The sequence below is a fragment of the Dasypus novemcinctus genome, chromosome 9 (assembly GCF_030445035.2).
Source record: "Dasypus novemcinctus isolate mDasNov1 chromosome 9, mDasNov1.1.hap2, whole genome shotgun sequence".
Lineage (NCBI taxonomy): Eukaryota > Metazoa > Chordata > Mammalia > Cingulata > Dasypodidae > Dasypus > Dasypus novemcinctus.
Window position 1 is genome coordinate 42688458 of NC_080681.1, and position 26103 is coordinate 42714560.

Below are 26103 nucleotides of genomic sequence, written 5' to 3' on the forward strand. Positions count from 1 at the left end.
GCTGGGAGAAGGAAGTTAAAAACGGTAGAGACGACATACATTTGGCTTAATTTAGCCACCCGGCCTCCACGCCCACAGGCGCTGGCTCACCCGACACAGACAGGGAGGGCGGGCCTTTCTCCGTCATCCTCCTTGCCCACCCCAGCCGTGGTGCGCGCCCAGCACCTCCCACACCCGCCGGCCGCGCCCCGGGGACGCGCCGCGCGCCCAGTCTGCGGTAAGCGCAGGCCGGGCCGGCTCCAGTCGCTCGCCCTGGCCGCCGGGTGCTCCGCAGCCATGTCCCCGCCGCAGCTTCGACGCCGGCGCCTCCTCGCCCGCCCGCCGCCCTGCGCCCCGGGGATTGCTCTGCTGCTGCTGCTGGTGCGGTCCCTCGCGGTCGGCTCCGGCTGCCCGTGCCAGGAGCAAGAGCTGTGCCGCCCGATCCGCGACCGCCCCGACTTCGAGGTCAGCTCCTCGGCCCTGCTCCTCGGGTCTGGTCCCCAAGGGCCGAAAATAATTGAGTAGAACCGAGCCCTAAAAAGTGGTGGTGTGGGCACCGAAACCAACGTTGCTTGCTGAGGGCCTTCAGGTTTACGGGTTGCCTGCATTTTACAGGCGCGAAAACGTAGACTCACAGAGATTAACTCCCTATCTCTAAGTGTCCGAAAAAGGCTGGCAGGTATTCAAACCCAGATCTGAATCCAACGGTGAGCTTCTGCCATTATCTTGCTCTACCTCTTGGGAATCTGGTTGTAAAAGCCAGGAAGGCAGGTTAAATAGGAGCTCCCTAAATATCAAGACCCACTTGGCTGGTTTAAGTATCTAAACACCCTAACATTACATTAGAAGGAAGAATGTTTTGCTTACCTTTGCTTTCTATACCTACCAGCCCTTTCCAGTACAGTACCTCAATACAAACCATCCAATAAGGGTGCCCCAAAATAGATCTTTCAATAATGTTTTCTTCTACCCACCTATAAGGCGTTTGGTAACTTCATCAAATACTCTTATGGTGGCAATATTAAAATAATCCTACTGCCTAGAGTTTGATGACTGTAACAGGAATTGGGCAACCTCAGGGAGGTCGAAAGGCTTAGTCCAAAGAACAACTAGTCTAAAGAACAATTTTTCTAATAGAGATAGGAACAACTTCCAGTTCTTAATCTAGCAGAAGCTGGGGCTTTTAAATGCCAATTAAAAAGTTATATACATTGCTTGAGAGAAAAAATAAAGTGGTGAAAATCTGCCTGTGGAGAAAGCCTGTCTAGTATAGAAACCTCACTGATATTTGAAAGGCTTAATGTGACACCCAGTAGTACTTCTTAGTGAGTTAGGCAGTATTTGCGGGCATTTTGAAAACGGATTATACAAAGAGGAAACATTATGCAGGTTGTTTGTTCATGGTGAATTGATCTTTTTCTCTGCCAACCTTTGCTATATTTTTCAAACACAAGAGACTAGGATATTTGTTTTTTTCCTTATATTTTCAATGGTTCATCCAACAATTTTTTTGAATTACTTTTGTAATCCAGGTGCTCAGGATCTTTTTAAAAAAATTAATCTTATTAAAATTAAAATAAGGGATAAGGTTTGTGATGGAAATATATCTAAAAGCAGTGGGCCATTCATTTCACATTCTGAAATTTTTTTTTCAATGGGCAACTGCTTAGCACAAAAAAATGACTAACAATTTATAATTAATTTTGAAAAGTAAAAAAAATACATTGAGAAAATTAAGAAATGTGTGTTTTCTCTTTTATACCTAGCACACCCTTCCATGCCTGGTCCATTCTCCCCACAGTGGCCCAGTGGTTCATTTTTAAAAAAATATAAATATTATCATGCTCCACTGTTGTTTAAAACTCTTTCATGGCTTCCCATTGATCTCACAGTATGGTACAAAATCCTCAGTGGTCTGCAAAGCCCCACTTGTTCTTGCTATTACCTGCCTTTTAGTTTTATCTGATTTCACATAATTTCAGGATTTCTGTGCTCCAGCCACAATTGGCCTTCTTTCAATTCCAGAAACAGAATTCTGCTGAGGCATCAGGACCTTCGCACTTTCCATTCCCACTGCTGAAAATGTTCTCTTTTGTCCATAGTTACCCCTACACTGTCCCCACTTATGTGTGTAGTCCTGAGAGGTTTTCCCTACCCCCAGAAGAGATCAGGCCCGTTTTATAAGCTATCTTGGTCCCTTGTATTCCTTTGCAGCCCTAACACAACTGCAGTTAAATAATTAACTCTTTAATGGGCCTGGGCTCTCTGGTTCTATGTCCCCAGTACCTGGCAAACTACCCTCCCTATACATGTTTGGAATTCAGTAAATATTTGCTGAAACAACTAATAAACACTTTATCTGGAATAAAATAAAAGCCATCAATGAGCCTTCTGTGCTTCTGGAAGTCAATAAATATTTGCTGAAACAATAAACACTTGCCTTGGACTAAAATAAAAATCATCAATGAGACTTCTGTGCTTCTAGAATTATCTGTGGGAAAAACTACTGGAGAAACATAACATTAGCTGCCTTAGAATGTGACTTGAACACTATTCTAAGAAGGCAGGTTCAAAAAAAACATTTATAGTGAATGCATTATCTATGGCTGCATCCGCAGTAGCCAGAAACTTGAGTATTATCAAAGGCTGCCCCTCTCTCTTACCTTAGTCACAGAGTCCTGCCAATTCTGCCTCCTTAGGATCTCCCAGATCTGTTCACTTATCTTCACTGCTCCTTCTTTAGTTGAGACCCACTATCATTTCTTTCCTGGATTCCATCAATAGCTTTCCTATTAGATATTCTGTCTCCAGTTTTGGCCCCTCTTTAATCCATTTTCCACTTCAGCTGGAGGAATTTTTCCATACCTAAGCATGCAATTCATCTTTTTAAAAACCTGCTATTCTCCCCTTACCCTCAGGATGTACTGAAGTCAGTACTAACTTCTCAAAATGGCTTACAAGGCCCTTCATGATTTAACCCCTACCTATCACTCTCCCTGTTTCTTTATCATTGTCTCCCTCCAAATTCTAGGCATTAGCCATACCAAATATTTAGTTTACACAACTACCATACTCTCTCTGCTTGTAGGCTTCGGCATTTGCTACTTACTTTCTGGTCTGCCCTTCCTCACTTTCTAGGTCTGCTACTATTGGGACCTCTATGTCTTACTAACTGTTGTACTCCCAGTACCACCAAATGCCTAGCATATAATACATGTTTAGGTCATATTATTTTGGATGGACAGCATGATAAGTGATGGTATTATACCTGTTGCTCTGGCAGGTCTTTGTGTTTGATGTTGGACAGAAAACATGGAAATCTTATGATTGGTCACACATTACGACTGTGGCAGCTTTTGGAAAATATGATTCAGAACTTATGTGCTATGCTCACTCGAAAGGAGCCAGAATAGTGCTAAAAGGTAAGTTACAGTTTTTACCAAATGTATACATCCAGCCAATTGGTAAATTGATCTATATTATTTGCCATGGTCCTGCTTTCTATGTTTATCTGGATTCTTTTTTTTTTAACATCCTAAAAATCTTAGTTACTGTTTAATTCATTTCACAAATAAAAATATTTTAAAGAGTTAAATAAAATACTGTGTGGTTTTGGGCAAAATGTGAATGACTAATTAGCATGATATTCTTTAGTTAGTCATGGTCTACAATTTCTGTTTCTAATTTGAGAATGATTTTTCTAATTAATAACTAAGTTATTTTGGAGATTAATGGGTAATGGCTTTGTGTTAGTTTGGTGTATTGTTTCTCCATTTGTAAAACTTAAATTGGGAACTTAGTACTTCAAAATAATGAGATGTTTTAAAGACATTTTGATCTCTTGGGAATGGGTTAGTGATGCAAACGTCATTAAACCATAAAAAATATATTTGCAGATAATGGTTGTGGCTCAACTCATAGAGTGTCTGCCTACCATATGGAGGGTCCAGGGTTCCATACCCAGGACCTCCTTACCCGTGTGGTTAGCTGGCCCACATGCAGTGCTGCTGTGTGCAAGGAGTGCCGTGCCACACAAGGGTGCCCCCAAGTAAGGTTGCCCCACGTGCAAGGAGTGCACCTCAAGGGAGAGCTGCCCCGTGCACAAAAAGCGCTGCCTGCCCAGGAGTAGCGCTGCGCACACGGAGAGCTGACACAGCAAGATGATGCAACAAAAAAAGCGACAGTTTCCTGGTGCCACATGACAAGAATGCAAGCAGACAGAGAAGAACACACAGCGAATGGACACAGAGAGCAGACCACAGGGGAGAGGGGAACAAAATAAATAAATCTTTTTTAAAAAAAGTATATTTGCACAAAAGATATATATTTCTTCCATAGGAGATGTATCTTTAAAGGATATCATTGACCCTACATTCAGAGCATCCTGGATAGCTGAAAAAATTAATTTGGCCAAAGCACAATATATGGATGGAATTAATATAGACATAGAGCAGGAAGTTAATTGTTCATCACCTGAATATGATGCACTAACTGCTTTAGTCAAAGAAACCACAGAGTCTTTCCATCATGAAATTGAGGGATCTCAGGTAAAAATTTTATTTGTTATTTTTTTGAAACTCTATATATTTTCCCTATCAAAATGTATTTATTAAGGTGTGACTAATAGTGTCTCTGTTTTGTAGTAATAGAGTGGAAAAGAATTTCAGCACAGATTTTCTGAAAAAAATTTAATGGAACTTTTGAAGTTCTTATTAGAGGAATTTTAAGGAATTTTAGATAGTGCTAAATCCTGCTCTCTACCTACATCAAAAAATAACACTGGTTCACCCATCTACTTGCCTTGCAGCAGGGTTAGTAGTATTAGAAATACAACTGGGGCAACAAGAATCAGATGGGGCATATTTGTCTAGGCCCTGCTTCTGTGCAATATAGAAATAGCTCTTGCCTAAGAGTAGAGTAGTTCTGGGGAAGTGTCTCCATTGTTCCATAGACTTAACTACTTGCAAACACCTGAGGCCAAAAAAAGTCTCAAAGGACCAGTTGGTCAGAGCTATGACAAAAGGCTTTGTGCTTCCCCAATTGCCATGAAGTGTTTGATTAATTGCAGAAGATCATAGCACAGTGCTGTCTTACTAGGAAATACGTGGGTAACACAAAGGATAATGTGCTCCCAGATCAGTTATTCTCAAATCTGCTTACATATCAAGATAACTGAGGGGAATCTGTGTAGCTGAGTGGTTGAGCACCTGCTTTGCATGTATGAGGTCCAGGGTTCAATCCCTGGTACCTCCTAAAAAGCAAACAAACAAAATAATTAATACACACACACTTAAAAAAATAATTAATACACACACACACACACTCATGCACTGAAGACATACTCCCAGAGATTATTCAAAGGCTCTTGGTTAAGCCCAATTTTGGTTAAGAACTACTAGACTAGACAATGAAGGCAAGGAACAGCTCCCTGATGTCTAACAGTGTTCAAAAATTGTTTATTGAGTGAATGAATGATCCCTGCTTTAAAAAAAATTGAATCTAATTAAGTAGGACATGTATTACAAGATTTTAATGCAAGATAGAGCATTATGAGTGTTACAGACCAATGATTCCCAAACCTGTCTCAGAATCACCTGGGTGTGGTTGTTAAAAATATTCTCAGAGACTAATTCAGTGTATCTGAGACAGAGCTTAGAGAGTATTTCTACCAAGGGCCTAAAGTAATTCTGCTACAAGTAGTCATCATGAATTTGAGAACCACTTATAAAATAATAAATACCATAGGAAGACTAACATCGTTGTGGCTACAAGTTAGGGAAGGTTTGTCAGTGTGGAATTAAACTTTTATAGATAAGTTCAGTTTTGATCAAGAATAGTAAATACCTGGCATGCAGGCAACCACACCCTCTCCTCACAAATTTTGGTCTCAGAATCTCTTCATTCTCTAAATATTGTTACTAATAGATTGGAGTTGGCATATGGGGAAAAAACCTGTTTGCAGTCCTAATTTAAGTTATAGTGAAAGGGCAAAGAGAAAGAGGTTAAACAAAGATCTTGTGGTAGGAATATCTATTTCCCTGTTGCAGAGGTGAATAGAACAATTTGGGCTACTCAGTCAAGTTCATGAAGGTTGAATTAGTGGGAGACACAGTTGCAGAGGTAGGTCCGATTGTGGAAGATCCAGAATGTCAGACTGAGGAGTATGCATTTTATTCGGTATGTAATGAGTTACATGTGTAGAATAGTGTTTTGGGAAGATTTTTCTATAGTAGTGTGTAAAGTAATCTGTAGGAGAAAGGGAAACTAATAAGGACTGGCAAGTAATCCAATAGCTAGGAATTTACAGCTTGGATTGGGATGATGGCACAGCCCTAGCACTCAACAAGTGTTCAATAAATATTGAATGAATTAATGGAAGGGAAGGGAGAAAACAACTGTAAGAGATCACTCAAATCGAAATGTGAGGCCTGATTTGGGATGTGAGGGAGGAAGAAAGAGTTAGAAAATCATCCAAAATTTATTAAATTTGTAAAAAAAAAAAAAAAGACTAAATAAAGGGTCTGAAGGCAGAAATGAGTTTTGGGGAAAAGATGATTTACAGAACTGTAGTCATAACATTAAAGAACTATAATAAAAATGCCCTTAAAGACCTCTTTATACACCCTCAATTTTATAGGTAGGAAAACAGATTCAGATGCCTTATGTGATTTAGCCAGTGGCATAGACCTAGTGTTACAAGAGAACCAAGACTGGAACCAAGGCCTTTAAATTTCTTGTTTATATACTAATACTACCTTCTTGAAAGTGATATTAATCATGACAGGAAATCCAGGTGACAATGTTCAGGAGAGAGGTAAGGTAAAAAATGATTTACCTCCTTAAAGGTAATAATTGATTCCTCTGGGTATTTTTTTAATCTGTCTCCATTTTGTAATAGGAGGCATAGGGTCCAATATATAAAAATTTTACTTCATAACCAGTTGTGCTGGAGAGCTATGGAGGAAAACTTGTACTCGTAAAGCAGAGTTTCCTTTCCTGCCTTTTGATACTCAGTATTATTAGAAAGAAATTTGAGAAAGTCCTAAAAAGAGTTATGCTAGAATAAATTGGCCATATTATGAAAAATTTACCCTAAAGTAGCTCAATATTTTTTGGTAATAATTAGCCAGTGTTTATTGAGTGCCTAAATGAGAGAAAAAAAATCAACCTTTAATCAAGTTTTAGGACATTTGCACATGTAAGATAAGGCTAATTAATATTTGGTTAAGGTGATAAATATTTTAAAGAGATCCCTCATTGTTGAAGACTGGCTTGCTATTCAAAATGAAAGAAAATACATCACACAAATTTTATCTGAATATTTCTATAGAAGAAGTTCATTTAAGTGATTTGTTCAACACTGTGAACAAATTAATCTATACATGTGTTCATAAAATACTGCTATTCTCAAACTGAAATGTTGGACCAGTCCTACCGAATAATCTAATTGTAAATCATAGAGCTCAAACTCCCAAACCATGGACAGTCAGCTGATACCAACAGATGACCTATTTAACTTACACTCTATTCAAAATAACTTTTGTATTTGAGTGGTTTTAGTGCAACTTTACTCTCCAGTTGGCTTGGCTACCCCTCCATACCCTAAGGTCATTACACCTGTCTCTTACAATCAGTTGATTTACCAGCCTAGCATCTGAAAACAGTCTTCTGCACAGTGCCATGGTCACTGTACATCCAAATATATGGCTGTTTAAGTCCAGTTTAGGCAAAAAATATATTTCTTAGAACTGTTCTAGTTCTGTATGTGTTAAACACTAAGTTCATATACTATAAGCAGTTCTTATTCTTGGTAGTATGAGGCAAGAGAACACATAGTCAACAAAACATCTGACATAATATGCATATTTGATTATGTTACATAAAATAGCATGTCTTTTTCCACAGGTAACCTTTGATGTTGCTTGGTCTCCAAAGTACATAGACAGAAGGTGCTATAATTATACTGGAATTGCAGATGCTTGTGACTTTCTCTTTGTGATGTCTTATGATGAACAAAGTCAGGTCTGGTCAGAATGTATTGCAGCAGCCAATGCTCCCTATAATCAGACATTAATTGGTAAGAATACACAAAATAATCATTTATTAATAATGTTAATTCCAGAACCTCAAAAATTAAGATATAATTTGGTATTTCTATATAACTTTCCATTTTTAAAGCCTATCTAAACATTATATAAAAACCATTTAATTTGGAGTGCTTAAAGTTTACAAGGCGTTCTAACACATTATCTCACTTACTTCTTATAACAACATTGTGGATTAGGTATATTATTATTAACCCTATATTATAGATGAGTTAAAGGCATTTAAGTTATCATGTTTGAATAACTATTAAGTATTATATAGTTGAGCCTCACATACAGGTGTTCTAACTTCAGGTCCAAAACTCTTGTCATGAAACCACATGAAGAAGATATTTACCTATCTAGAATTTGACAAGAGAGTTTTGTTGAAATAACCAATGTTAAATAATTTAATAGCAATGATAGTTTTAGTGTTGGTACCTACTACACGATTGATAGGATAGGTTTTATCTTACTTGGTATTTAATATTAGTATCTGTGGCATATTACAAATTGTTTTCCTATTAGAATTAAGAATTCTTCTGACCTGTCACTCATATGACATAGATGTTGCATTAGCCTTTCCAAAATATGCATCGGTTTGTATCCCATCTGCCAATATATAAAAGATTGCTTGCTATCTTTTAGGTACAACTTAAAATTTCTGGGATAGTTGGCCATAATTTAATTGTTGATTGATATATAATTTTTTGTTGTTGTTGTTCATACAGAGGTAAAATTTTAGAACCTGAACTTATTTTATCATATCCTAATTGTTTGGGTAGAATAGTCAGATCATAGCATATACGATTTAAGATTTGAAACATAACAATTTGGTTCTGTATTTACATATTAAAGGTTTGTATTTAACTCAGCATATCACTAACTTACTTGTTCAAGGAACTCATCATAGAACATTATTAAAATCTTGAAGAACTCCATTGAATATATTTTAGGAAGCATTGAATTATTTGCTATGTGATAATATAGAACTTCTAAGTATAATTTTCATAAAAGCTATCCTGCCAAATTCCTGGATTTCTATTCTGAAACATGAACATAGATAAAATAGTTTTGTTTTTCATTTATTATACATATGGAAGAAGTTTCTAACTTACAGATTTTGTTTCAAATTGTTTAGAACATTTCTTATAGAAATTATGTAAATGATGAATGAATTCCTCCCTAGTTCATACAAGTCCACTTAACGTATAATACATGTAAAATTAACAAATTTCAATTTGTTTTTAAACTACAGATTGGCCCATTTACTGTCAATACTCTATAAGATTTACTTCCCCCTTTTCTTGTTTTGCTTTCTCATCTTTCTTATTTCCCATAAAGTTTTAACTTCTTTATTCTGCTAATCTGAAAACATCTCTTGGTTGGAAGATATATTTTGTAGCACTGGGCAAGAAAGGAGTTAATAATACCAAGAATTTGTTCATTTTTCTCTTTGTCTCTTACAACTACAGATTATCTTCTAGAGGAAGGAAGGGACATTTCTTGACCCCAGCTGTAATTCATTCTTATGGGATATTTGTAAAACATGAAATGATTTCGCTGTTTTGTTTTGTTTTTTTGTTAACGGGACTGGGGATTGAACCCAGCCACTGAGCACTCGGCCACTGAGCCACATTGGCTCCCCTGAGTTGTTTTTTAAAAATGAGTTTGCTTGTTGTTTACTTTTTTGTTTTTTTTTAGGAGGCACCAGGAACCAACCTGGGACCTATCATGTGGGAAGCAGGCGCTCAACCACTTGAGCCACATCCACTCCCTGACTTATGCTCTTTATAAGAAATTCTGAGACTATCAATGCTAGAAAATTTTTAGACTTACAGAATTTTTTTGAAACTTTAAAACCTAGAATATTACCTATACAATGTAACAGTTAATAGAATTAGCAGGCTTTCCTGAAATGTCATTCTTCCTATAATTAAATTTCGTGAATTGCTTCAATTTGATTGCATCTGCTTTAAATATTTTCAAAAAGGAGTTATTATTCAAAAATGAGTTATTTAGAAAACAAGATATAGAATTTATAGTTCTTAAGGGATGATTTCTATATTATAGAAACATTGTATTAGTATTAAATATAAATTGTACCTGTTTTTACAAACATAGATTATATGTTGTTGCATATTGTATATGAATACCTTATCAGACATAAGAAGAGAAAAAAATATGTTTTTTCTGTCTTTATTGAATTAGGATATGATGACTACCTTAAGATGGGCATTAACCCTAAGAAACTTGTAATGGGTATTCCCTGGTATGGTTATGATTATACTTGTCTGAATCTATCTGAGGTAAGAACACATCATTTGTTATGTAATTTTTTCTATTTCTATTATATTTTTAAAGTCTGATTTGTTTCATTAGAAATATGTAAACTGTATTTAGAATATCTGAAATAATAGCTTAAGACTAAAATTGACAGTTTAATTTTAATTATTTAATTCCATGAGGGCTTCTAAATATTATGCATTATTATTTAATAATAAAAGTTAATTTAACTTTTCTTCTATGTAGCCAAGTTATCTATTTATAGCATATTTATTTCTAACATATAATTTTTAATCATATTTTCTGATTTGGCTCTTAAGACTTGCTTAGTTGATAATTATAAAATGAATATTTTTGTATTTTTAGGATCATGTTTGTACCATTGCAAAAGTCCCTTTCCGGGGGGCTCCTTGTAGTGATGCTGCAGGACGTCAGGTACCCTATAAAATGATCATGAAACAAGTAAATAGTTCTATTTCTGGAAGTCAGTGGAATAAAGATCAGCAGGCTCCTTATTATAACTACAAAGTAAGACTTCACAAGTTATGGACATTTATTCTATTGGTTTTCATAAGTGAATATTTTTATAATCAGATATTTGTTATTAAGAATTTCTATCGTTTGTCTTTTGAGGCACTGAATGTTCTTTACATGAGTAAACTTATCTTTGAATCTGTATAATCAGGTAGTTTAGTTCCCTGGTGAGCAATTATAGTTATGCTAATAGTGGAACTGCTCTGCTAGGGCTACTTGTGATTTTAGATGATACTATAAAAACATGTATATCACAAAAAGGATTTCCTTAATTCTAGACAATTATGTTATTATGGCTTCTGCCTTTTGAAAGGACTTTGGGCCAAAACAGGTTACCAGCTCTGAATGTCACCATTTCAAAGTAGCCTAAAGATTCTGATGAGGCTTTTACATGGGGAGGAAGGAGGCTGAGAACAGATGTCTCATCATGGACAATGAAATGGAAAAACTGCATCATTTCAAATTTATTTCACTATCCAGTTAAACTATGTGAAATAAGATAAACAAATTATAAATAATGTTAACATTAGAGAAAAATATTACAAGAAGGAAACCTTAAGAAATAAAGTAAATGAATAGCAGTTCTGTGAGTTGGTATTTGATAAATACAAATTGCTATACCAAAGTTGCCAAGAAAAGTTATATATTTCATAATTTAACCTTAGCATAATAAAAACTTTTCACACCTCAAAAATCTAAATAGTCTTTGAATTTACTTTAGATTATGTTACTTTAAAAGGAGCCCTAAAACTATATGATGAAAGCTAATTCTAGCAAGAGTTTATATTCCTGAGTAATGTCTGATATCCATTTATAACAAATGACTGCGAACATCATATTTATTTTTTTTTAATTAAAATTATTTATTTATTTTTAAAACATCATATTTAATCAACTATAACTGACATATAGGTATACACCTATATATCAATTATATAGAAAGCTTTAGTGTAGAGTTTTCTAAACCTTAGAATCTAAGCTATATACCTATTAGTTAAACTAGAATATACTGTAATCCTGTTTTTGTCAAACTATTTCACAGAAGTCTGTTCTCACACATACCTAGTCACACACATGTGTTCCATGGCCTAATATATTTGGAAAGTATACTCTATGTCTCTCTTGGAGATTTATAATGTATAGCATTACATTAAAGGATTTAATCAGTGCTGCAGTACATAAAACTGTTTAACATACAACCCTGTTTCACAGCACTCTACAGTTTCATAGTACTCTTTTAAACATGCAGAAAGAACAATGTTTTTGGATATTAGTTTGGTAAAAGCTGCAGTACTATGTATTATTTTAAAATATATGATATAGAATTATGGTGTATTCTACTGTGTGCTGGTTTTGTAATCTCTGACTTAATTTTTCCTCAATAAGAAGATGCAAGAATGTATTCTTTAACATCTCAGTATTCAGGAAATATTTTAATAACTCTGAAGACCATTTAACGGTACTTTAGAAAACAATCTTTTTATAACTATCTTGTTCCCATTTTCATTCATTGTAAAATTCTGTGGCAACTAAAATCAAGTTTCTTTCGGGTTTGAAGAGAATCTTACTGTCTTATGTTGTCTCAGCAATAGCAGTTTCATCTTATACTCAGTATTCTGAAAAGCATATATATACCAAACCATCCATATCCTCAGTTTTTCATCCTTTGATCCTTCACTGTATTGAGATATTTGAAATTTCTTAACAATGTCAAAAAAGCTAAAAGTATTAAGCTAAAAGTATTAGCTAGAATGATGGCAAATTCAAAGATATGCTTTGGGTTTGCCCCTGATTCTTCAAAATTTTTCTAAACTCAGGTACAGGTTCTAAAAATTGCCTTTAATAGTTAATTGCAAGTGTTACTAGAACATTGTGACTTTGTCTAATTATGAAGATTTTTTAAAAACAAATCAATTTTATTGATACATATTAATAAAGTATACAGTTCATCTGAAGTGTACAATCAATGGTATTTGGTTTAAACACATAGTTGTGCATTCATTACTTCAATCATTAATAGAGAATTTTCATTTAAATAATAATAATAAAAAACAGACAAAAACAAACAAGAAAATTCTTCACCTCCAATCTCTGTATGCTTCCTCAGCTGTAAATAGCTATTTCTGGCTATTCTTGCACATTTATTTATTTTTAAGCAGTTTTGTTGAGGTATATTCATGTACCAAATGATCTATCTAAAGTGTATAACCAATGGCTTTTAGTATAATCAATATTGGACATCCATCACCACAAAAGATTTTAGAACAATTTCATTACTCCAAGGAAAAATCCTCACACCCTTTAGCAATCACCTCTCAATCCCTCTATCCTTCCCCAGCCTTACATGACCACTAATCTAATTTCATCTTTAAAATTGATTATATTTACATTTTATATAAATGGAATCATACAATATGCTGTACTTTGTGTCTAGTTTCTTTTGCTTAGTATAATGGGTTTTTTGGGGGGTCTGATATTAACATCTTGTAGTATTAACATATATTAGTTCAGTTTCAAAGAAAAAGTCTTATATATGCAATTTTACCCATATTCATATTACATATGTGGTATTACTATGTTATACATTCTCATGTTGCATTTCTTAGCTTTCATTCTAGTAATAGGCATACCTTAGACTTTCCCTTTCAAACACTATCATATGCATATAATAGGACTGCTAGTTAAAAACATTATTCTTTCACCTTTTCTGTTCATTTCTAAAAATTAACACACATCTTTTTTTACCAATTCTGCACAAGTTAGACCTCAGCTTTCCATTCTCTAACCTCATTCTATTTTCTGGTGACCCATATTCAAGTTATTAACTCCATGAGATTAAACAATATATTTAGTTCCTAATAGCGCAGTTATACAGTATTTGTCCTTTTGCACCTGGCTGGCTTCACTCAGCTGATCTCCAGCTTGATCCATGTTGTCATATGCTTCATGACTTCATTTCTTCTTAAACAGCTGCATAATATTCCATCATGTATATACACCACCGTTTTTCCATTCATCGGCTGATAGATACCTGGGTTGTTTCCATCTTTTGGCAATCCTCAATAACACTTCTTTGAACATCAGTATGCAGATGTCTGTTCAAGTTACTGGTCTCAGTTCTTCTGGGTATATACCCAGTAGTGGTTTTACCAGGTCACATGGCAAATATGTATTCAACTTCTTTAGGAATTGCCAAACAGTCCTCCACAGTGGCTGCATCATTTTACATTCCCCAAAAAAGTGAATAAATGTTCTATCTCTTTACATCCTCTCTGATACTTGTAGTTCTTTGTCTTTTTAATAGTGGCCATTCTAATAGGTATGAAAGGATATCTCATTGTGGCTTTGATTTGCATTTCCCTAATCACTACTGATGTTGAACATTTTTTCATGTGTTTTTTTGCCATTTTTATTTCTTCTTTGGACAAATGTCTATTCAAATCTTTTGCCCATTTTTTTAAAAGTAATACATTTTCTTTTTTTTTTTTAAGATTTATTTATTTATTTCTCCCCACCCCCTTGTTGTTTGCACTTGCTGTGTCTGTTCCTCTTCCTTGTTTCTTTAGGAGACATGAGGAACCAAACCTGGGACCTCCAATATGGAAGGGAGGCACCTAATCACTTGAGCCACCTCTGTTCCCTGCTTTCTTGTATCTCTCATGTTTTTCTTCTTGTCTCTTGTTGCATCAGCATCAGCTTGCCATGCCTGCCTATCATATCAGCTCACTGTCTTGCTTGTCCTCTTTGGGAGGCACCACGAACATCCACTCCCTGCTTTATTGTGTTTCTCACTATGTTTTTCTTCTTGTGTCTCTTGTTGTGTCAGCTTGCCATGCCTGCCTGTCATGCCAGCTCGCTATCTTCCTTAGGGGCAACAGGAACTGTACCAGGGACCTCCCATGTGGTAGGTGGGAGCTCAATCACTTAAGCCACATCTGTTTCCCCCTACACTTTTTTGGTTACTGTTTGCGTGGAATATCATTTTCCAACCTTACACTTGCAGCCAATTTGTATCCCTGGGTCTAAGGTGAGTCTCTTCTAGGTAGCATATGGATGGCTCATGTTTTTGTATCCATTCTGTAAGCCTATATCTTTTGATTGGGTAGTTTAATCCACTCACATTCAGTGGTATTACTGTAAATGCATTTGTTTACTTCCATCATTTTATTCTTTGGTTTTCATATGTCTGTCTTTCTTATTACTCTTTTGGTTATCCTTTCTGCTATTCTTGTTTTCTATACTTCCCTCCAAGCCTCTCTTGCCTGTCTTTTTCTTTCTGGCTTTAAAGTTCCCTTTATTATTTCCTGCAAATGTGGATTCTTTTTTATGAACTCAGTTTCTGTTCATTTGTGAATATTTTAAACTCACCTTTTTATTTGAAGGACAGTTTTGCTGGATAAAAAATTATTGGCTGGCTGTTTTTCTCTTTCAGTATCCTAACTGTATCATCCCACTGTCTTCTCACCTCCATGGCTTCTGATGAGAAATCTGTGCTAAGTCTTACTGGTAGTCCCTTGTATGTGATGGTTTGCTTGTCCCTGGCTACTCTCAGGATATTCTCCTCATTTTTCATGTTTGACATTCTGAGTAGTGTGTGTCTTAGAATAGGTTCTGATTGGGGTATGCTGCACTTGGATATATTCTGATTGCGGTACTCTGTACTTCTTAGACATGTAAATTCATTTCTTTCATAAGAGTTGGGAAATTTTCAGCCTTTATTTCCTCAGATACTCTTTTTGTCCCTTTCCCTTCTCTTGTTCTTCTGGTACTCCCATGACACTTACGTTGTTGCACTCTGTGTTATTACTTAACTTCCTGAGCCCCTGCTCAATTTTTTCCATTCTTTTCTCTCTCCATTCTTCTCTCTTCAATTTCAGCTGTTCTGTCTTCAAATATCACCTATTTCTTATTCTATCATTTCGAGTCTCTGTTGTATGCCTCTATGTGTTTTTTTAAAGATTTTTATTTTACTTTATTTTATTTTTCATTTCTCTCCCCTTCCCCCCGCCCCTGATGTCTGCTCTCTGTGTCCATTCACTGTGTGTTCTCTGTACCTGTATTCTTGTCAGTGGTACTGGGAATCTGTGTCTCTTTTTTTGTTGTGTCATGCTGTGTCAGCTCTCCGTGTGTGTGGCGCCACTCCTGGGCAGGCTGTGTTCTTTTCATGTGGGGCGGCTCTCCTTGCAGGGGACACTCCTTGCACGTGGGGCTCCCCTATGCAGGCAATACCCGTGTGGCACGGCACTCCTTGCGTGTATCAGCACTGTGCGTGGGCCAGCTCACCACACGGGTCAGGAGACCCTGGGTTTGAACCCTGGACCTCCCATGTGGTAGGCAGATGCTCTATCAGTTGAGCCAAATCTGCTTCCTGCCTCTGTGTGTTTTTGATCTTACCTATTGTGTTCTTTCATTCCCATGAGCTCTGTTACTTTCCTATATAAAGTTTTCAAATCTTCTTTTTGGCTCACTCTGTGTCTTCTTGATGTCATTTATCTCTTTAGCCATATTAACTTTCAACTTATTAATTTGATTTTGGAAATTTGTATGAATCTTGCCGATTAGTTGTCTCAAATTCTGTATCTCTTTTGGGGCTTTGATATATTCCTTTTTTGAGCCATTTCTTCCATTTTCTTAGGATGGCTTGTAATTTTTGACTGATATCTAGGCATCTGATTAGGATGGTTAAGTTTACTAAGATGCTTAACTTTTCTTTTGCAGTGATTTAGTGGTAGGAGGTGGTGTGTAACTGCTGTTCTTTGTATTCTTGGTTCATCCAGTTCCAGATCTTTAGGATTGTCCATGTTAGTTGCTCAAATCAGAGCCTGGGCCCAGTAGTGGGTTGCAGACCCACTTCCAAGGGCCTTGGGGAGGGAGTCTGTAAAGGCCGGAAAAAGCCTCTTGTATACTTTTAATTTCTTCACATGCACTTCCTTGGTCAGCCAGGAGATGGTGCTCTTTGGCAGGGCTTTCAATTCAAAGCTTGGTTGGAGTGTGTTTGCTGCAACATGGACTGGATCAACGTGATAGAGGATCCTGCCTTGAGAAAGTTTTATTTCAGACTTTCTCAGAAGCAGTTTGCCAACCTTTGCTGGCAGCTCCTTCCTTTTCCTAGGTAGGGAATAATTACACACTCCTCTGCCTCTTCAACAACCAGTCTTGGTCAGTAGATAGGGAGATTGAGAGGGTCGGATCTCTTTAGTCCACTGACTGCTCCCAAGACAAAAGATGCAGCCCCACCTGGCCCTGAAGGGCTGAAGGGCTGGAAGGACACAGCAGACCAAATTTGTGGGTCAAAAGCTAAGTTAGCCTTAGGCTGTGTTCCTCTCTCTTCGCTTTCCTGGGAAGGTGGATCCCTGGCATCCGCTTAGTCTGTAGCCACAGGCCTTGAGGCCTGAGAATTCAAAAGTGTCTGTAGGGTGGGGGAGGGGGCCAGCAGTTGCAGCTGTTACTTTTAACTCACAGTTTTGCCCCCTTGATTCTTTTCCTGTGCCCCTCTCTTTTCTGGGTGGTGTCCAGCCTTCCCCTGCTGTCCTAAACCCTAGAACATTTTTTTCCAGGCTGTTTCTGCCTGTCCTCTAGCTATTTTTCTGGGTAAGAAGAGAGTCCTGTGTCTTTCTAGTTCAGCATCTTCTCAGAAATTACCCTTCAATATCACTAATTCTGAAGATTTTGAAGAATGAACTATAAGATCCATATCTTTGTATGTAAGATGTCTTTGTATGTAATGAGTCTATTATAAGCAAATCTGCCACATGTTATTCATTTACTAAGTGACTCTTGTCATTCAAAGTAGTCATCTTAGAAGACTATTCTAATTCCAGTAGGGCTACCTTAAAAATATTACTGGTATTTGTGCAGAATTGCCTTTAAAAACAGCTTCCCAGATGTATATAAAAATCAAATTATTTTTAGTCACAGATTAGTCTACTTTTGCCTCCTGTCCTTCCCCCCTTCCTTTTACCCTTTTGCTCAGTCTGCTCTCTCTTTCCTTTAACCTTTATACCTTATCCAATAGCTAACATGTCTCCTGAGAGATACTTTGTACTAGATAGAGGCAGATGATGCTCAAGAGAAGACCCTTACAGGATAGAAAGTGAGCATAACACCAGAGTCTAATTTATAGTTCTTAAACAGGTGTGTGCTTAGGTCATCCCCATGGAGCAGACCTGATAGGCTATTAAAATCAACTCTGTAAGACCTAAAGAAGGAGGTACTTTCCTCCCTCACTGCAATTTACCTTTTGATTTGGCTGATTTATCATAAACAAGTTCATCTGTTGAGCTCCTAACTAGGCACACTTCCAGGAACTGTAGGGAATATAAAAGAGTATATTGGCTGGTTTTAGAGGACCACAGTACTACTTTTTAACCTTGGTTGCATATCAAAATTACCTAATGGAACATTAAAACACAAAACAAACAAACATATGTCCTAGCAGCCAGCCCAGGAATCTGTATTTCCGAAAGTCCCGTAAGTGATTCAGATGTGCATCTTGGTTGATAATCATTGGATCAGACCAAGGAAGGAATCTTAGGGAATGAGAGGGATCTAAAATAGATTATATTGGTAAGCTCGTTTGTGTAAAGTACCATAAACAATAATGTCTAGAAATTATTATAAATAAAACCATGGAATAATAGAGCTGGAAAGTATTGTACCCTAAAAACTGTATTATTTCATTGCATCATTAAATTTTCTTTATTAGAGCAGTTCTAGATTTACAGAAAAATCATACAGAAGTACAGAGTTCCCATATCCACTCTGTCACACAATTTTCCCTAATATTAATATGTTGTATTATTGTGGTAGCTTTGTTACAATTCATGAAACAATATTATTATAGTTATATTATTAACTATAATCCATACTTTACACTAGGGTTAACTTTTTGTGCTGTACAGTTCTATGATTTTTAAAAAATTTTTATTCTGGTAACATGCATACAAACTAAAATTTCCCATTTTAATCACTTTAAGTGTACAGTTTAATGGTGTAAATTACTTGTACAATATTGTGCTACCATCACCACCATCCATTATAAAACTTTCCTATCACCCTACTGTATCATTTTTGAATCATTTGATTTAAGAAGAAATTTTCCCTTTTATTGTACTGAATACTTTAAATTTCCATTTTAATTTATTTGTATAGGATCCTGCTGGCCATTTTCATCAAGTGTGGTATGATAACCCTAAAAGCATTTCTTTAAAGGCAGCGTATATACAAAACCATGGCTTACGGGGCATTGGCATGTGGAATGGAAACTGTCTTGACTACTCTGGAGATTCTGTAGCCAAACAGCAAACTGAAGAAATGTGGAAAGTTTTAAAGCCAACATTATGACAGAGATGAACATCTTTTATAAAACTATAAAGATTTAGAAAAATGATCTGTGTAAATTGATCTAGTTTTTTGGGAAGATAAATATTATTAATATGTATACAATTTTTTGTCATATTGCTATCTTCTTTATTAAGATGCTCAAAAAACAAATAAGTGATTGCTTCAATTTGAAAAATACATATATTCAGTGCTTTATGAACACAAAGGTAAGAAACAAGTCAACTATTTTAAATATTCCTCAGCAAGATGTTTTAACACTATAATTTAATTAAAAATAATTGTTTTCAGAATTTCATTATGCTAATTTTTTCCCATGATGTTAAAATATATGCTTACAAATCAATGTTCATTTTTAAAATATGTATATTTTGAAGTGGAAATTGTTTGCTTAGAATACATTTTTTAAAACCTAATCTTTGAGAAGCAATTTCCTCTGTCTACTCTTTTCAATAAATTTTAAATTAAAAACCTGCAATTTAGTGTCTCTTCTTTAAGGTCATCAACTGATGATAATTTTTCTGCTTCCTGACTTGATATAGCACTCATTTTCTTTGTGGTACATGAACTAGACTTACTTAAAACCTCCAGACAGTGAGTAAGAAACAAAGAATATAAAGGATTAAAAATGCTACAAGAAGATAGCTAAATAATATTTTGAATTAGTAGCTTAGAGCTAAATATTTTCTAACTAAATTATATTTGAAATTTTACAATAGGAATAACTTGAAACCGATTCTATTCACTGTCATTTTCCCTTCCAATTATTTGTATTCCTTCATTTTTTTATATTTCTTATTTCTTGGTTAGTTTTCTTATCATGGTCAAATTTTTCTTTTTCTACATCTACATTTTATTTTTAATTACCTAAAGTCGCTAATTGGTTTCTTAATAAATGTTCCCCTTTCTAAAAAAGAAATTTTGGGCAAAGAATCTTTCTGAATGTACAGAAATCTCTGTTCTGTTTTTAAAGACAATTAAGAACAACATTGAGCAACACTTACATTAGTTCCTATAAATACTGAAATTAAAAACCTGCATCCTTGTACTCTAGACTTACATAAATTCTCTCTGCCCTGTACATTTTCTTCCCTCTAAGTTGGAATAAAAGGTGGTTCAACCATTTGTTAAGAGAATATTATATTTCCTATTTGCACATTTGTTTGTGGCAGAATAAAGTTGACCATTTTCCATAGTATATGCTACATCACTACTGTCTTTATATTTCTAAAATAAGTGAATAAAAAATATTTAAGTTCTTAGATACTAATTTCTATCATAGCTCTTTAAATAGCAGGTTCAGTATCCTTATTTATTTATTTATTTTTTAAAGATTTATTTATTTATTTAATATCCCCCCCTCCCCTGGTTGTCTGTTCTTGGTGTCTATTTGCTGCGTCTTGTTTCTTTGTCCGCTTCTGTTGTCGTCAGCGGTACGGGAAGTATGGGCGGCGCCATTCCTGGGCAGGCTGCACTTTCTTTTCACGCTGGGCAGCTTTCCTCACGGGCGCACTCCTTGCACATGGGGCTCCCCCACGCGGGGGACACCCTTGCGTGGCACGGCACTCCTTGCGCGCATCAGCACTGCGCATGGCCAGCTCCACACGGGTCAAGGAGGCCCGGGGTTTGAACCGCGGACCTCCCATATGGTAGACGGACGCCCTAACCACTGGGCCAAAGTCCGTTTCCCAAGTATCCTTATTTAGATTTACAGATTGCTTGTAATTAAATACAATAAAAAATGAAATTAAGTCTATTTACATGGAAATATATTCTTATTTATGAAATTATGTAAAAATTTTAAAATTAAATTTAAAATACCAGCTCTTAAATTTTAAGATCATTTAAAAATGAAAATTATAAAATATAATACTGTAAAATATAATAGATTTGAAATCTTCAAATATCACAATTTGCTTTATGTTACATATAATATTTTCAGAAACACTTTAATAACCTGCATGAAAAGTGAAGAAACATTAACCTTAAGATTTATATAAAACATTGGCAAGGATAACAGTGGTTAAATAAATCTGTTTAAATAAATATTAATTCTTTGACAAATAAAAGTTAACATACCTAATTGAGATTGCAAAGATGTATTGATTTTCTTCTGTGCCAGTTCAGCTTTCAATATTCGTAAATCTGAAACTGCTTGTTTTCTCATCTATAAAAAAATTAACTTTAAAAAAAAGAACTTCATCTTACTCTTCTAATCATCACATCATACATCATAATTGTCATGTAGAGATTTGGTAATCTTGCCTTCAATGCCTTTATACTGCTGAATAACTACGGGAAATGTATAGGTTCACATATCCTGTTTAATAAGCTTACTTATTGCTAGATATACTTTGTTAACATGTAGGCGTAATATTACTAAACTGTTCTAAAAACTATAGTGAGAAATAAATTTTATTTTTGCACAAGCTTAAAAATCTTTTGTTCTTAATATGTAAAGAAATCATAAAAAAGGAAAGAAAGGAAGGAAGGGAAGGAAGGAAGATTTAATTCCCAGCCCTTAAGAAATATAATAGTGCTTACTGTGTGGCAGGCGCTCTTCTAAGTGTATTAACCCCTTTGATTCTCTAGAAAAACTTTTATTAAGGCAGATACTAGTAGTATCCCCATTTTACAGTTGAGGAAACTGAGACCCATAGAAGTTAAGTTACTTGCCCAAGATATTAAGCTAAGTTTAGTGGCAAGCGAGGATTCAACTCAAGAGATCTTACCAGAGTCCTTTCTATTCCAAGTATTGTCTGTGGACAAACAGTATTAGCAGCTCCTGGGAGCTTGTTAAGAATGAAGAATCTCAGCCTATAGTCCAGACCTACTAATGATTTTAACAAGATTTTCACATTAAAGTTTGTGACTCATTGCCTATGCTCCACTATCTTGAATAAATATAGTTACAGACTCAAGCTAGGTGTTCTGCCCCCTTAGCTCTGAATCTTACAGGTAGAGCTGTTTTGGGTAGATGATTCAGAAATCTATAAATATTTAATTTAATTTCAACTATATGCCAATCAGGCACTATGGTTAAATGTATTTTTTTTGCGAGCCCATAGCTGAAAACGTGGTGTTCTTTTTTATTTTATTTATCTTTACTATTGTGTACTAACAATTCTGATTTGGGTTCAAACCATTCATAAGTGATAGTAAGATTAAAATATACAAAGATGGTAGGATCTAACGTGCATGCTTTCTGAAAGAAAAGGGCATGAAAGAAACATAATTAAAGGTCCTGGGGGCATTTTTATTACTCTTTCTTCTACCCACTAAACTATCTTTAAGTGTATACAATATTCCTTTTCTACATTGGCTTTCTCTCCATTTTTAAAATACTCACTGAGTTTTCATTCATTGAAAAAATTATTTTTGAGTGTTGTGGCAGATTGAGTTATGTACCCCAGAATAAAACATCTTAATTTTAATCCCACCCATTTGAAGATGTTATTTTTAGTTAAGGGACGGCCAGCTGAATCAGGATGGGTCTTAATCTTACTACTGGAGACCTTATAGTGAGAAAGTCAAGGGCAGGAGCCAGAAACTAGAAGTCAAAAGAACCTTGAAGCAAGTGGAACCCAGAAGAAAAAGTAGAAGACATCACCATGTGACAGGGAAAGCCAAGGAACCCAAGGATTGTGAGCCAGCTAGAATTTACCAACCTCAAGAAGAAGCAAGATTTCTAGCCCCTGGAACCATGAACCGATAAATGCCTGTTGTAATGCCAGTGTATGTATAGTATTTGTCTTAGTAGCCTGGAAACTTAAGACAAGTGCATATTACATAGAAATGTCAAATAACTCATTTTATTTATTAAAAACTCTTTTTTGCCCTTTTCTTTTTCTGTATTTTAAGTTTTAATCTTCTCAATGCTGGGCCAGGGTTTAGATTTGAGAAGGCTGCTTGTCAGAAAATGCTGCTTGTCAAAAGAATACAGAACTGCACTGTCCAATATAATAGTCACTTGCTCATCATTTAACTGAAAAACCTATTGGATAGTGCCTATTCTAGCAAGATAAGGAAAAATTATCTCTTCTGTCATAAAGCTGATAAAGAGGTGAATTGAGAGCATTCATATAATTATCAATCTTATTCTCCTATCCTGAGAGGATACTTGTGTGTAAAAATGCATAATCCTTTTCTCTGTTGAACAGGAGAAACTTTTAAGACATCTATACTTCAGAGGTTATTTCGATGATGTAATAATTATACACAATTCTTATGAAATAAGTAAAATATGCCCAGTACCCTCTCCTAAGCATCTACTATAGTAAAGTTTCTATGGAAGAAACAGTTAACTAAGGCACAGTCTCTCCCCCGAGAGAAGCTTAACATCCAGTAGAGGACCTATCATATATATATATATATATATATAACATCCAGTAGAGGACCTATCATATATATATATATAAAATAAATAAAGAATATGTGGTAATTATCCAAGAGGGAAAAAAATTAAGTGGGAATTTAGAAAAGAGATGATTGGTTGTTAGCATTGTTTATAAATGACTCTACCATATGAAAACTTGAAATATTTTATTGAGACTATACACTGATTCACAGGATCCTTTAGCTTTAATTCTTAGTAAAATTTTATAACATTTTACTTTAGTTTTGTTATAACATGCAGCTTTTCACAGACTTTAGTCTTGCATTTTTTTCCCGCTCATGTTCTCTGCTGTTAAATTTTATGACGATCAATCCTGACTACATTTATATTATCTACACGCAAAGTTAAAACACCAAAATATATTATTTTCAGATAAATATTATAATCTGATTAGAAGAAATATAAATTACCTTAACTTCTATTATGAGTTTCATTTTGTCAGTATCCAATTTTCTCTTAAGTTGGTCAATTGCATGCTGTACTTCAGTGATCTGAATTATAAGGTAATTCTGCATGAGATAAAGATGTCTTTATTTATTCATTAAAAGATTTATTTTATTTATTTCCACCCCCCTCCTGCCCTGACATTTTTGCTGTTTGTGTTGTCTTCTCTTCTCATTTTCTCTCCTCTAGGATTTACCAGGATTCAATCCTGGAGACCTCTGACTGGGAGAGAAGTTCCCTATCAATTGCACCACCTCAGCTCCTAGTTTCTACTGTGCTTCACCTTGACTCTCCCCTTGTCTTTCTTTTGATGGGTCATCATCTTGTGCCGGCACTGGTTCACCACGTGGGCACTTGTGCAGGCACTGGCTCACCACGTGGACACTGGCTTGCCATGGGGGCATGCTTTCACTTCTTATTTTTCACCAGGAGGCCCCAGGGATCGAATACAGGTCCTCCCATATGATAGGTGGAAGCTGTATCAGTTGAGCCACATTTGCTTCCCAAGATGTCTTTATTTAGTATAACATTTATACATTTTTACTTTTTTTTTTTTTTTTTTTTTTTTTTAAAGATTTATTTATTTATTTAATTCCCCCCCCTCCCCTGGTTGTCTGTTCTTGGTGTCTATTTGCTGCGTCTTGTTTCTTTGTCCACTTCTGTTATCGTCAGCGGCACAGGAAGTGTGGGCGGCGCCATTCCTCGGCAGGCTGCACTTTCTTTTCACGCTGGGCGGCTTTCCTCACGGGTGCACTCCTTGCGCGTGGGGCTCCCCCACGCGGGGGACACTCTTGCGTGGCACGGCACTCCTTGCGCGCATCAGCACTGCGCATGGCCAGCTCCACACGGGTCAAGGAGGTCCGGGGTTTGAACCGCGGACCTCCCATATGGTAGACGGACGCCCTAACCACTGGGCCAAAGTCCGTTTCCCTACATTTTTACTTTTAACTTCCTTGCAAATACAAACTGCAAAGTGATAACAAATATCAAAAGAGCAAATCATGAAAACTACCTATTCCATAAAAGTAACTTAATTGCTTTGGAGTAAGTTACTATTTACTCGTTGATTTCTTGGCATATAGTCTACATTTTAGGGGCCACTTTTTCTTCCATTCTACTACAGCCTTCATTTATTATGAAAATAAATAGATACTTGTAAATGTTCCCATTAATTGAGTACCATAGAAACCAACAATTAATACTATGATATGAATAAGCTAGGTTTAAAATATTAGCAAGGTTTTAGAAATGAGCATAATGCTTTATTATAATAGTTGAATCAGATTAGAATTATTCGATTTAATAATAAAATACTGTCCTTTACATAAGAAAACTATTTAATATAAGAAATATTTTGTCCAAAAAAATTTATGAGGAAGTTATTGAAGAATTTTAAACTGCCTTTATGAGAAAATATGATCTATACTGAACAGTAAAATGAAAAGTATCAGCTAATACGGGCAAATCATTTGAACCTATTTGGATTTTATAGTAAATCTGTATAGACTGGTAAACTTTCAATGTTTCATCATATCTATAATTAAATATTTACTTTTAATCATAAGTGACATTAAAAAATCATATTTTAGATAAGTGAAATTTTAAAAAATCAAACTGTTACATGGCCTCCAGAAATTTTTTTCTGTTGTTTAGTTATATGGTGGGACTAGTCAATAATAGGACAAATATTATATCTCTGATTGTCAAAATTCAAGACTATCTCAAGAAAATATGAATTGATCAAAATTTATTATAATTTCTTTAGAATATCAATACCATTAGAGTCACAAATGTTCTCAACATTTTTTTCAAAACACCAACTATAGTGGCCATTGTTTGTCCCCTGTCCTATTTCATCAGGTATTCATCTCTTTCCCATATAATTGGGAAAGAGACTCCATACCCAGGTACAAAGAACTTCATAAACAATTTAAGTGAAAACATTGTGTTCCCTGGTAATTATTTTTGATCCAGGGGTAGGCCTTATTAATCTCCACCAAGTTTAAGGGAAAGATTTGTATATTCCATGCTTCAGGGAGA

At 35.5% G+C, this 26103-nt stretch overlaps 2 protein-coding genes across 4 annotated transcripts in view; one reads left to right on the plus strand and one right to left on the minus strand.

Moving 5' to 3' along the window:
• Positions 1–204: 204 nt before the first annotated feature.
• On the plus strand, positions 205–19701 carry CTBS (chitobiase). The gene is made up of 7 exons (XM_058303256.2): positions 205–444; positions 3263–3401; positions 4318–4526; positions 7885–8056; positions 10275–10372; positions 10716–10877; positions 19035–19701. The coding sequence occupies exons 1-7, from the start codon at positions 277–279 to the stop codon at positions 19224–19226; spliced, it is 1140 nt and encodes a 379-aa protein (XP_058159239.1). The 5' UTR covers positions 205–276; the 3' UTR covers positions 19227–19701.
• SPATA1 (spermatogenesis associated 1) overlaps positions 5414–26103 on the minus strand; it is a 103165-nt gene continuing 82475 nt past the window's right edge. The window contains exons 12-15 of one of the 3 annotated variants that reach the window (XM_058303254.2): positions 24030–24128; positions 21303–21390; positions 18121–18190; positions 7950–8036 (exon numbers count right to left, since the gene is read on the minus strand). In XM_058303254.2, coding sequence (XP_058159237.1) covers positions 18168–18190; positions 21303–21390; positions 24030–24128 — 210 coding nt within the window. In that variant the 3' untranslated portion in view covers positions 7950–8036; positions 18121–18167. Of the gene's footprint in view, positions 8037–18120; positions 18191–21302; positions 21391–24029; positions 24129–26103 lie in introns of all 3 variants that reach the window. The other 2 variants (XM_023589393.3, XM_058303255.2) reach the window with 2 other exon arrangements.

Bases quoted from the DNA above. Each gene is read 5' to 3' on its own strand.
- CTBS (XM_058303256.2), top strand. From the start codon at position 277: ATGTCCCCGCCGCAGCTTCGACGCCGGCGCCTCCTCGCCCGCCCGCCG. The intron at 4,527-7,884 runs GTAAAAATTTTA...CTTTTTCCACAG, and splicing joins ATGAAATTGAGGGATCTCAG to GTAACCTTTGATGTTGCTTG. The intron at 10,878-19,034 runs GTAAGACTTCAC...TTATTTGTATAG, and splicing joins CTCCTTATTATAACTACAAA to GATCCTGCTGGCCATTTTCA.